Raw genomic sequence first — 14,011 nt, 5'->3', positions numbered from 1 at the left:
CCAAACCACCCTGCATTTTGTTGAGTGTCACTACATCCCATTTAACCAGATTATACCCAAGCTTCTCTTTATTTCCTTGCCACAGGAAGACTCTTCTTGATTTGTTGATTTTCTTCTCTATACTTCTTGGTATTGGGAATAGGCTCATCATATAAGTAGGAAGTGCATCCATCACAGATTTGATAAGAGTTATTCTGCCTCCCAAGGATAGATACTGGCTTTTCCACCTTGACAGCTTCTTCTCACATCTTTCCAGTACTTCATTCCAAACTTCCACCTCTTTGTTCTTAGCACCAAGGGGCATTCCAAGGTACTTTGTTGGGAGGGAGGCCACCTGACATCCTAGGTTCTCAGCTAGCACCTGCATATTAGCAACCTGATTAACTGGGTATAAACAACTTTTATGCCAATTGACATGTAGTCCTGATATTCCCTCAAAGATGGTTAAGATGGCCCTCAAGTGTCTTATATGATTAACTTCAGCTCCACAGAAGACCAAGGAGTCATCTGCATAAAGCAATCTCCCCTATTTGCATTTGCACTGAAACCTTGCAACCACCCATTTTCACTTGCTTTCCTGATCATGGAGTTGAGATCCTCCATAGCTAAGATAAATAGGAATGGTGACATGGGGTCACCTTGTCTCAAACCTCTTTGTGACTGAAAAAACCCTTCAGGATTGCCATTAATGATAAGGGAGAACTTCACAGTAGATATACAGACCTTAATCCAGTTGATCCATTTGTTTCCGAAGCCCATATCTCTCAGAATATTCAAAAGGAAGGACCAATTTACATGGTTGTAGGCCTTCTCAATGTCCAGTTTGCATAAAACTCCTGGTAGATTCTGCTTCACCCTACTGTCCACTAGTTCATTTGCTAGCAATGATGCATCCATTATCTGCCTTCCCTTAAGAAAAGCCATTTGGTGCTCATCTACCAAAACCCCCATGACCTTCTTCATTCTTTCTGTGAGAAGCTTGGTTATGATTTTGTATACTCCACCAATCAAACTTATTGGTCTGAAGTCCTTCAACTCTTCTGCTCCATGTTTTTAGGAATTAAAGCTACAAAAGTGGCATTGAATGATTTCTCAAAAGTTCCCTTCTGGTGGAAATTGTGGATTGTCTGCATCAAGTCCTCCTTCAAAGTCTCCCAACACACTTTGAAGAAACTCATGGTGAATCCATTAGGTCCAGGTGCCTTGTCACCATCACATTGTTTGATTATATTTAACACTTCATCTTTGCTGAAAGGCCTTTGCAACCAATCTTGTTCCTCTTGGGAGATTCTAGGGTAGTTTACATACTTGAAAGAGGGCCTCCATAACTCTGTTTCAGTATAGAGTTTTTTATAAAACTCAATCATATTCACCTTAATGACTTCTGGCTCTTTGACCTCCTTTCCTCTGATTATCAGTCTGTCTATATTATTATATTTTTTGTGAGCAGTAGCCATCCTCTGGAAAAACCTAGTATTGTTGTCTCCATGTTTCCGCCATATAATCCTGGATTTCTGTCTCCACCTAGACTCCTCAATTTTTGCTAGTTCTTCCAATTCTACCAAAATTGTAGCCCTCACCATTAGCTCATCCTCTGTCAGATGTCTTGAACCTTGTGCCAGATCAATATCAGTTAATTCAAGTAGGTTCCCACCCACTTGCTTACTCCATTCTCTGAGTTTATGTTTCAACAACTTCAGTTTCATACTGAGCTTGTAATCAGGGCAACCTTCCACTACAAACTCACTCCACCAACTATGCACAATCCCCTCAAAACCATCCACTTTGAGCCACTAATTCTCGAACTTGAAATAGGACTTATTCTGACCCAGTCCCCACAGTATAGCGTAATAGGGCTATGGTCAGATGTCACTCTAGGCATTATCGTCTGCCTTATATTTTTGAAGGTCTCTTCCCATTCCATTGAATATAAGAATCTGTCTAACCTAGCTGCACTGTCATGGTTTGCCCCTCTGAACCATGTAAAGTTCCCACCAATTAGTTGAGGATCATGTAATTCCATGTCCTCAATCCATTTGGCAAAATCTTTCATCACATTTGTGATCCTATTGCATCCTCTTCTTTCTGCCATGACTCTAACCGTGTTAAAGTCTCCACATGTGACCCATGGACCTTCACACTTCTTTGACCGCTGTCACCTCTTCCCAACACTCCAATTTCTCATTCCTACTCTGAGGGGCATATACACCAGTGAGATACCAACTAAAAGTAGTTTGGACTGCATCAAATCTATAGGTGATTGAGAATTGCCCCGTCTCTACTAAGCTTCCTTTCCATATGCTACAATCCCACATGATTAGGATTCCCCCTTTACTACCATCAACTTCTAAGTAACCACACCTCATCCATCTGCTAGCCCATAATTGTCCACGACATCCATCACATGAACCTCATGATGATACATCGTCTTATCCACGTCAGAGCTACTGTATACCTTTTCAGGGTAAAGGACGAACTCAACTAATGGATCCAATTTTTGAGCCCTTACTTTGGGCTTTCTAAGGAGTTATCCGAATCAACAGTATGATCCTATCATACATTGGTGGCATAATTCTGGGGTTTGGATTATCTAAACCCTTACCCAGCTCGGTACTCGATACTACTCCCTAAACATGCATTGGTACTCAACAACTTTGAAGTTCTTTTGATAGATGCATTGAAATTATCTCTAAACATGCATTGGTACTCCCTAAACATGCATTGAGATTATTAACTATATAATTTTGGGGTTTGGATGATCTTTAATTATTTTTTTTGAAATTGGTAACTTTGTCTATTCCTCAGAAGTCAGTACTAAAACTGTACTGGTCAGTATTTACAACATGTACTTCAAATCCTACTATCTTTTACTAAATTGAGTCTAGTACATCAATTATGGAGATAGTATCATTTGAGTATAATTGATTACACCAAAAACATAGTAGCATAAGACAATTTAGTTTGACTTTTTGCATAATATTCTCAACACTATCAAAAGCTTTAGAGTTCCTTTCCTTCCATATTTCCCACCATATACTAGCTTGGACAATTCTCCATCTGTCTCTATTCTTGGATTGCTTTCCTGCTTCCTCCCAACTCTGGATTGCTTCTGTGATCTTGGCAGACATGGTCCATGACATACCCTTACCATTTCATCATAAGGGCTTTGCTTTGATTCATCAAATTCCTTATTCCGAGACCTCCATGCTTCTTTCCCACTATCACAGCATCCCATTTAACCAAGTTGTAGCCTTTCCTCTCACTATTTCCTTGCCAAAAAAATTTTCTTCTGATTTTATCCAACCTATTGATTACACTTTTGGGAATTGGGAATACTGACATCATATAGGTTGGTAGTGAATCAAGAACATAATTAATCAAGGTCAACCTGCCACCCCTGGAGAGATATTGTGATTTCCATCTTCCCAACTTCATTTCACATTTCTCAACCACATTGTTCCAGATTTCATACGACTGAGATTTGGCCCCCAAAGGCATCCCAAGATATGATGTAAGCAGTGTTCCAATTTCAGAACAGCATTTAAAGCTTCCATGTTGTGTACTTCATTATTTGGATAAAGGTGGCTTTTCCTCCAATTAATGTGTAGACCAGAGAACCCTTCAAACAACACTAGGATCACCCTCAACATCTTTAGTTGGCCTTCATCAGCATCATATAATATCAACGTGTCATCCGCATACTGTAGATGGGTAATTTCCACATTATCAACTTCAGGTCTGCTGACCTCAAAACCTCTGAGCCATCCCCTCACTTTAGTTGAGTTGATCATATTGTTCAGCCCTTCCATAGCAAGTAGGAAAAGGAAAGGAGACAAAGGGTCTCCCTGCCTCAGTCCCCTCTCTGCACTAAAGAAGCCAACAAGGGATCCATTCATAATTACTGAGAATCTGACAGTGGTGATACAATGTCTGATCCATTGGATCCACTTCATCCCAAATCCCAATCTCCCCATTGTGGTCAAAAGATGTTCCCAATCAACATGGTCATAGGCTTTCTCCATGTCTAGGTTACAAAGTATTCCTGGTTTCTTTTGCTTTTGTCTAGAATCCATTGCCTCATTAGCTATCAACAGTGCATCCATGATTTGTCTTCCTTGGATTAAAGCCATTTGTCGGGAATCCACAAGTTTAGCCATTACCCCTTTCATTCTCTCTGTTAGAACTTTAGCAAAAAGCTTGTAGATGCTACCTATTAAGCTGATGGGCTGAAATCTCTCAATTCCTTAGCACCCTTCTTCTTTGGGATGAGAGTAATAAATGTTGCATTCAAACACTTCCTGCTCATAGAAGTTTTGGAAAGCTTTCATGGATGTCCTCCTTTACGACCTCCCAACATTTAAAAAGAAAACCATGGTGAATCCATTAAGCCCAGGTGCTTTATCAATTGCACACATTTTCAGACATTTTAGGACTTCACTCTCCTCAAAGTTCCTTTGCAGATTCTCCTTTTCCTCCTCTGTTAACCCAGGGCAATTAGCATCAGTATAGGCAGGTCTCCAGTTAGTAGTCTCAGTATATAGCTTCTTGTAGAAGTCTACTATCTCTCCTTCAATTCTTGCAGGATCTTGGGTTAGTTCTCCTTGGATTACTAGTTCATCAATGTTGTTGTACCTCTTGTGTGCATTGGCCATTTTGTGGAAGAACTTAGTGTTCTTGTCCCCCTCTTTTAACCACAGAGATCTTGATTTTTGTCTCCATGAAATTTCTTAATATTTGAGCAATTCCTCAAACTCCAGTAATCTAGAATTCTTCCTTGTTACCTCATACTCTGTTAGTGCTCTACCCTTACTAACTTCGTCAAAAACAACCAGCTCTTTGAGTAAGTTCATCCTTTTAGCTCCCAGGTTTGCTTGATCACTCCTGCTCCAAACCTTAAGCTTTTCTTTTAATGCCTTAAGTTTTGAAGCAAGTATGAAATCCGGTCTCCCAGAGAAGCTGAAAGTGTCCCACCATTCTTTGATTCTGTTTGTGAACCCTTCTGTGTCTAACCACTAGTTTTCAAACTTGAAATAATTTTTGTTTTGGTTCCACACTCCCCAGCCATGCAATAGGAGTGTGGTTTGATCCGAGCCTTTGTAAAGCTATCTGTTTGATATTGTTGAAGCTTTCATTCTGATATCAGAATCCTATCAATTCTGGAGGCAATGTCTTGATTGTCTCCTTTGAACCAAGTATACTGGCCATCCTCTAGTTGAATGTCAAGCAACTTCAGATCGTCTATGAAATCTGAAAATTCTCTCATGTCTTTTGTTCTTCTCAAACAGTTTCTCTTCTCTGAGATGAACCTCACCATGTTGAAATCTCCACACGCAGCCCAAGGCCCGTCTATTAAACCCCTTATCGCCCCTATTTCCTCCAAGTCAAGCCTTCTTTCTACATAACATTTGGGGGGATAAACCCCTGTAATGTGACAATGGAAGTTTTGAAGTTGAGCTTCAAATTTGCAAGTTATAGTGTAGTTTCTTGCAAACAAATGACGTCTGCATTCCACCCCCCCCAATAACACTTTTGACTAATCTTCTCTTATCCTTATTATTCAGTTCCCTTACATTCCATGAAACCAATTTAAAACTTAATCTATCACTAATGAGCAAGTTTCTCCCCATACCCCTGTTTCCACTATTATTAAATTTCACATCAAAGCTTACTAGACTTTCTAACTCTTGAGAACCTCTGCATCTTGTTTTCTTGCATACAGCCTCCACTTCCATTCTTCTGGCTTGTCTTGAAATGTCTACTTGGAACTAATAACTCCAAAGCCTCCTCTTCATGGCCCTGGAAATCAACACACAAAACTTTACCTAGTTTGATCAAGTTTTGTTGTACCCAGTTTGAAGTCTCCCTCTCTTTATTCCTTTTTTCTTCTTGCTGTTGAATTTGCAGCGGTTCTGGTTCCTCAATCTCCCAGTCCTTCATGAGAGTGATTGAACCATTATCCTCCTTTTCTGAAATCTCCCCCCTTAGTTCATTATGATCTATCTCTATTAATTGGCGTTAAGATTCGATAATTGATATCCCGATTATGTTTACCATCTCCTCCGCATGGGCAATTTGATTCAAGTTCTGTGTGGCTGTTCTTTCTGTTTCTTGATTGTATTGCAGCACTGGGAGTTCTGGAAAATTACCACTGTTAAAGTGGTATTGGGCTTTTACAAGTTATGTCATTAAAAATGACTTGACTTGAAAAGTCAGGCCATTCTTGTAAAGTTTCCTCTTTCTATTGGGCTGCTGATGGCCCAAAGCTGCTCCCTCAATTAAATGAGATGTGTGCCCCTGTCCCCCCCCTCTCTTCCTTTTACAGCTGTATGCAAAATCCCTAAACTGATGGGATTGTACTTTTCCACCGGCTTTACTACTGACTTTACCACAACTTTTACCACCTTACTGCTGTGTAAAGGCATGTACTCGGTATTTATGTACTCTATCTTCTCCGGTGACTCTATTTTCAGTTTGCAAAGATTCCGATTGTAACTCTACTCTGAGTTGGCACTCAACCCATATTGGAAAGTGGAATATTACTCCATTTCTGGAGATTGAAACTTCTTTGGGAATGTTTCTTCCATCATTTGCAACTAGAATTCTTGCCCACTTCATATGATTTCTTAGTTCTGTTTCCTCCTCTGTGGCCACCCAACCTCCGTATAAGTTTCCACTTTCTTGAAATACTCTCTCTGACCAGAGATGAAGGGGGATTCCAACAATTCTGATCCATGTTTCCTTCTTCAGAGTATTATTGGGGAGACAATCCACCATCGGATTCCACCATTCTAGATTGAATCTGTGATTCTTCCAGTTCCACTGCCCTTGGAGGGTTTGTTCTGCCATGTTTATGTTAGGGAACTCGAACAGAAACATACCTCCATACATTTCATAGATGTTAACTCCAAATGCCTTTTTCCGGAGTGTTGACGACCATCTTCTTATCTCAAGCAAAGTTGGCTTTTCCTTCATCTGTCCTTCCAGATGACCTACTAGGCATCTTTCTAGAAGCCCATTCTCTTGGTCTTCAGCATGTGTGAGGACTTCAATAATGCTAGCATTGTTCGTAATCTCTGCCTCCTTTATAGTCTCTGATTGCCATTTACTATCCTTAACTGCTTTTGCATAAGGGTAGTTGACTTTGGTTATTCTAGGAGGTCCTGGGACTTCCATTCTTTTAGAGCATTTAATGAACCTTTCAATTTTAAATGCTATATCATGCCATCCCGCATTCAAGGCTAATTCTGGGATGACCAGTATGGACCTACCCCCATTATTGATGGAAATGATACTTATAAATCTTCCATGCTCATTATGTTTCCTAGTACAGAAATGCTCCGCCTCTCTTTCTGCAGTTTTCCATCTTCTGATCGCTGGAAGCTTCTCTGAGAGTGAAACAGATCCATTCCATGGTTTTGCTGCTCATGGAAGATCTCATCATCTTTCTACTCCTCTCAACCCATTCGAACCACACAGAGCTGCCAGTGCTCCATTTAGTGATGTTGAAAGACTTAAAATTCCGCATTGAAATAAATCCTATTGTCACCCATTGCAAAGTCTGAAAGAAATATCTGAATCTCGAAAAACTATCACGTAAGGTAATAGTTAAGAAAGGTAATGAAAGGGAAGGAATGGAAATGAAGGTTCCGGCGAGAGAGTGCCGGAAAGAGAGACCCTCCCCCCCTAGGAAGTAGGGGAGAGAGTTACCTCGGGACAGGTGCCTGGGAATATTTGTAATTACGTTCCTTAATTTATCATATAAGTAGAGCCCGTTAATAATTGTCACATATTTGCATTTTTGGCTCTTTGGTATGAAATGTTGTATATATTCGAGAATTTGTGGACTAAAAATGACCTAAAAGAAGATAGGAATGAGAACATGCTTTCTTCTTTTTTGTTTTTTCCTTTCACGTGAAATTTTGATAACCCTTGTGGTAGAATTTGCTTATCCAATCTAAAACTTTAAGGCAATGGGTGGATTGGCCATGTCCATTTGAACTCCACTGGAGACCTTACACAACTGATGAGAGACAAGTCTAGCATTCTCCAACACCCTTCGACTCATGTAACCCAGTTCTAGGGTTTACAGGTGGATTTGATTTGATCTTTTTTTGCCTTTTTGTTGTTGTTTTGTTTGAAGTAGAGAAAGAGGAGGCTCAACAAAATTGGGTCTGACGTAAAGGGAGATAGATTAGGTTCAATAGGCTACTGATTGAACTTACATGCTACAACAATGTTGGTGGCTCAATAGGCTTAATTGAGAGAGAGACGAGCCTAGAGCAGTTCCACAAGTTGATTTGATAAAGAGAAGCCTAGAGCGATATAACATGAAGAGAGAAAGTAGTTAGGCTAACGATTTCACCAAAGTTTGGCTCTAGTACCATGTAAACAAATTTAAGTATCTAACCCAAAACCTTAAAGCAAAGGATGGAGTAGCCCAGGACCATTTAAACTACTTTGGAAACCCTTACAAACCAATACGGTAACTTTCTCTAACAAGCCTATCTTCTTATAAGTCGGTGCTTATAACTTGACTATGGCTTGTTCCACTAATTTAGCTTAAATCAAAGAAGTGATCTATGAAGAAATCCATAGGAAGCCTCTGCTGAAGTAAATAACTGACAAATATAAGGAACATTAATTCTCCCAAATATCCGGAATGTTCCCGAAACACAATAAATTAGTCTCAGGACTTATCATTAACATATTTCTCTCTTATTTTGGGTGATTTGGAAGGTCAATCAAGGTATAATTTTTTATTTTTTCGAAGTGGTTAAAACTTCAGCTGAACATATAACTCTTTCTAAGTACTTATTCAGAATTATTTATCTAATGAATTATCAGATCACTGGTGAACAAAACAGGAAAATATTTTGGCTACAGCATTACCATACCTTTCTAGAGGGAGATGAGCATTTTTTCCTTTTATTATTGTCCCTGGGGGTTCTGCAGGCTTCTTCTCTGTGATATCACCTTAGACTCACATTTCTGTCATTGGTATTACTTACTGTGGTAAGTTCAAATGTGTTTTGAACTCTTTTTTGGCACGTACAATTGTGTTAATTGTTCGTCTCCGTTTCAGAATTGCCGCTTTATCTTCTGCTGGGCATCTTTTGCGGGTTAGTTTCAGTGGCATTATCAAGCTGTACATCATTTATGCTGCAAATAGTGGAAAATATCCAAACAGCCAGCGGCGTGCCAAAATCAGCTTTCCCTGTGCTGGGTGGTCTTCTGGTTGGGCTGGTAGCTTTAGCATATCCTGAAATCCTTTACTGGGGTTTTGAGAATGTTGATATTTTGCTAGAATCTCGGCCACTAGTGAAAGGCCTCTCTGCTGATCTGTTGCTCCAGCTTGTAGCTGTCAAAATAGTAACAACCTCATTATGCCGAGCTTCTGGATTGGTTGGAGGCTACTATGCTCCATCTCTATTTATTGGTGCTGCTACTGGAACTGCATATGGGAAAATTGTTAGCTACATTATCTCTCATGCTGATCCAATCTTTCATCTCTCCATCTTGGAAGTTGCATCCCCACAAGCATATGGTCTGGTATGAATTTGCCTTTTGTTCGAAGTAGTACTACATGTCTGGATAAGTGAGTGTTTATTATTGAAAAGTAATAAGAGAAGTGCAAGGGAATCTAGCATCCAATTCTACTTATTTCCCTCGTCCATCTTTTCTTCTGAAATTCGAGGTCACTTTATCTCTACCTTGCATCACCATCTCGAACATATTTTATACCTCTCAGAGTTATTGGAAACTGTCCTGAATTTACCTTGCCGGAAGTGTCTCATATTTCACCGATCACCCCCCACCTAGCGCGCCTGCATTCCTTACCATTACATCCACAATTACACCCCCATTCTTTCATACCCACCTAGATGATGGCAGTTCAACTCAGGTGTTTCATCCCCCTTACATTCCATGATATGATCTTGCTATAGATTCATGATTCAAGAGGATGCTCAAAAGGTAGATGACCATGTGAGCCTTTTGATATGACTCAATACAAAGTTAATGTTCAAAAAGTATTTGAACGACAACATTGCATAAAATTCCAAGAAAACATCCATTTGAAACAAGATTCAATGGGTTCATCTCCAATCAGGAAAGCATCTAAAATCTATCGCCCTTGAATTAATACATTGAATCTGAATTAGAGCACTCTGGAAAAAAAAATTCTAATGTTACCAACTAGAGTAATTAATTTGAACTGCCTTCTTATCAGAATAATGTATGAAGAGTTTAAGTTCTACCAAAGGTGGCAGAAGGGGCGTAAAATTACATTGTATATATAGGTCAAAATTTGGTTTAATAAATATATATACAAGTGTTGACACCTTTTGATACAAGTTGAAGGTTTAGTGTAGTGGTTAAGGGGTTGCAAAAATTGCTTGAGGTTGTGTGTTCTATCCCTGATAACAGGGCTTATACATATTTACTTTATATTTTGACACCCCTTGATAAAAAATTTGGCTCCGCCAGTGGGTGTCAGAACCTTAAGTCACTTCACCATAATATCTTTTTCAAATAGTACTCTAGCATCCATAGAAGAATGCCGCCATAAAGCCATCTGAACCCAGTGGTTTATCATTTATTTCCACAAGATTTAAGTACATAGGAACTAGATGGTTTAAAGTTGTTGTGGATTAAGGTTATGTTATCTTTCTCCTCTCTTGGGTTTGTCAAACTGGGAAATTCTTGACTCTTATCACTTATAAAATGAACATGAGTAATAATAGCTAGGAATCATCTGTAAAGGACAGCCGTAGAGGTCAGCTTGTTTAGAAAAGTTTTGGTATGTGTTTGAGGTGAGCTCAATATGATATGCTACCTACATGGGCATGCTCAACACCCATCAACATTCTTCTGTCATGTTATTCTTTTTCATGTTCTGGTTGGAAGATCATTTACATACTCACGCCAGTCTTATCCTACTATTACACCTCAGATTTTTCAGTTTATGATGGAAATTGTGAGTAAATGAGCAAGGGTGGAGCTAAGTTGGGGCAAGGATGGTCAATCGAATACCCCTTGTCAGAAAATTGCACTCTATATATATTTATTTTTTAATTTTTTTTTTCTGGTCTTAATCACAATATTTGTGTAGTTAGGAGGAAAAAAAATACTTTATTCTCTCTCTGGCACAGTTCCCGAGGGAGGGAAAGAAACTCTTTTACGGTGATCTTCTGTCGCCATGGGAGAGAGCAGAATCTATTTCGCAGTAGGGTTCAAGTCATACGACATAACAAAGATCACATTGAGGTCAGATATTTGGTTTGATTAGGTGGAAAGAAGCAGGAAATTGATGCGCAGGCTTACTTTCAACAGGAAGACCATGGAATGGATCGTTTTTGCTCTACGTGAAGCTTCAACGGACAACGGTACACATACGAGAAGATGGAAGATGAATGAACAGTTTGCCGATTTCTTTTGCTCCAGAAAACATAACAGATTTGGTAGATTCATTAGTATAGTAACAGTACAAGGGGGGAAGAGATCTGTTATTATACTACCTGAGTATGCATTAAATACGGGGTGGGGAGACATAGCATTAAAGATAGTAAACTTCATTAAAGATACAAAAGGTCCTTCTTTTACGGACAAGCCTAGAATGGCAGATCCAAAAATCCTATATGCTGATACGGTCAGAACCAGCAAGTGGCAGTCCAAGGAAGCATCGGAAGCTGTCATAAATCGCAACAAGAAAGCCATCTCTATCACGGATGGAAACACTGGGCAGGAGAAGGGTCTACTTGCAAGATGCATTGTTGGAAGGCTCAATACAGATCTGAAGGAGCTTCCCACACTCTCAGATATCAGAAAATGGGCGGTCAACACCGGGAAGAAGTCTTTTGGGGTCAACATCTACGAGATGGGGGGATGCACCTTTCTATTTGAATTCCCAAACAGGAACATGGCGGAGCACATTATCCTTGGAGAATGGGCATGGAGACATTCAAAGATGCACTTGGAATGGTGGTCTCCTATGGCTGGATGTTGCACAAGTCGCGGAACTTCGACATGGATAAGGGCTGTGGGGCTTCCACTTCACTTATGGACGGAAAAAATATTCAAGGCCATTGGAGATCAGTGTGGAGGTTGGCTGGAAACAGAGGAAGAGACTTCTCTGAAGAATCACCTAAAATGGGCAAGATTGAAGATTAAGGGTGATGGGGGAACAGTTCCAAAAGAAGTAAAGATTGTGGATAAGGATCTAGCTTACTTTATTCCGATCTGGCCGGAAGTCCAACCAAGAGTGGTCTTGCAGGAGACGAAGAAGACGACGGACAAGGACCATTGGATAATAGATGGGAAAGGGGAAAAAATCAGTGATTTTATCGCTGATAAGGAGCAGGCTGAACACGTGGGATTTAGGTCAAAATTAACAGCTGGCGTGGGCCATGGGCCTTGTGACGCAAAAAAGAAATCTTCTGCTAAGTGGACTGGACCAGGCTTGAGTCTTCTGATTCCTACAGGCCCAATTCCTGGAGCTTAAAAAATCAGAAGACACAGATAAAACGAAGGCAGACCCCATGCTAGTCGAGATTGAAACAAATTCTACAGACTCAACCTTTTTCGACAGCGAGAATGGCGATCTGAATGCAAATTCATCCACAGAATCTCAACCAAAATATATAGCGGAACTCACAAGAGTGGAAGAGGAAGAGGATTATGTTGATGCAGTAACAATTATTGAAGAAGAAAAAGATTCGGAGTTTGATATTTTATGCTCCAATATGCAACTGGTGAATTGCAATGAGGAAGATTTCTGCAACTGTGAAGAAGCAGAGCCACTTAACTTTCAATCTGTTGAAGAAGAAAGTGACAGGGAGATGGATGTATCACTGTGGGTTCATCAAAACATAATCAAGTTGAGCAAAGAGTTCGGGGTTGAGTTTGAGGGATGCAGAAAGGAAGCCTTAGCACTCTTCAAGAAGATAGACAAAAGAAGACATTCAAGGAATATAGAAACAGAGCGGAAAACAGGGGAAAGCACCAAAGTCAAAGGCATACAGGAGCTCAAAGGTTTAATGATAGATATGAAATTCCAAAGCAAAGGCACAAGAAATAGGGGGAGGGGAAAGGCTCTAGATATATGATGAATGTCTCCATAATTTAATGGAATGTGAGGGGTTTAAATTGTAGGGATAAAAGGAGGATGATAAATAGTGTGATTCAAGAATGGAGAGCGGATGTGATCTGCTTACATGAGACAAAGCTTGAAGGAAATAGTGGGGAGGAAATTAAACAAGTGTGGGGAAAAAGAGGGGTTAAATATGGGGAATTGCAGGCTAGTGGCACTAGGGGAGGCATATTAATGATGTGGGACAACAATGTTTGGGAAGGGGAAGTAGTGGAGATAGGCTCACACACCTTGACTTGCAGTTTTAAATCAAGGGTAAATGGTTTCACTTGGCACATGACAGGGGTATATGCACCAACCTGCAACTTAGAAAGACAGGAGGTGTGGTGGGAGATAGGGGCTATCAGGAGTTTATTTGCAGGGCCTTGGGTTCTTGGGGGTGATTTCAATATTGTTAGATATGCTTCAAAAAAGAGGAACTGCTCCAGAACCTCTGTGTATATGAATGATTTTTCTGATGTTATTGAGGACATGGAGCTAATTGATCCACCACTTGAAGGGGGGAACTACACGTGGGCCAGGGGATCCAACCTGGAAGCTGTTTCGAGGATAGACAGAATTATGTACTCCTCTGAATGGGGGGAGAGTTTTTGCAATGTGAAGCAAGAACTACTACCTCGAGTTTGTTCTTACCATGCACCAATTGCACTTAAAAGTGGCCGTTGGAGTCATACAAAATCATATTTCAAATTTGAAGTATGGTGGTTGGAGACCGAGGGTTTTAATGAAAGAATTAAAGATTGGTGGACATCTTTTGAATTTGAAGGGAAGCCTGATTTCATCTTAGCTTCCAAGCTGAAAGCTATGAAGACTAAACTGAAAGACTGGAGTGTAAGCACTTATGGGAACCTGGAAAAAAGAAAG

At 40.0% G+C, this 14,011-nt stretch overlaps 1 protein-coding gene across 4 annotated transcripts in view; it reads left to right on the top strand.

Annotated features, from left to right (window-relative positions):
• Window positions 1-14,011, top strand: part of LOC102592091 (chloride channel protein CLC-e) — a 43,203-nt gene that overhangs the window by 12,840 nt on the left and 16,352 nt on the right. For all 4 annotated transcript variants that reach the window (XR_368677.2, XR_368676.2, XR_368675.2 and 1 more), the window contains exon 4: window positions 9,083-9,549. Coding sequence is in view for 1 of the 4 variants with exons in the window: in XM_006364275.2 (XP_006364337.1) it covers window positions 9,083-9,549 (467 nt within the window). In the remaining 3 variants the exon portion in view is untranslated. The remainder of the gene's footprint in view (window positions 1-9,082; window positions 9,550-14,011) is intronic.

This window comes from Solanum tuberosum, unplaced genomic scaffold, assembly GCF_000226075.1.
Source record: "Solanum tuberosum cultivar DM 1-3 516 R44 unplaced genomic scaffold, SolTub_3.0 scf00488, whole genome shotgun sequence".
NCBI lineage: Eukaryota > Viridiplantae > Streptophyta > Magnoliopsida > Solanales > Solanaceae > Solanum > Solanum tuberosum.
This window is presented reverse-complemented; position numbering and strand designations above follow the sequence as displayed.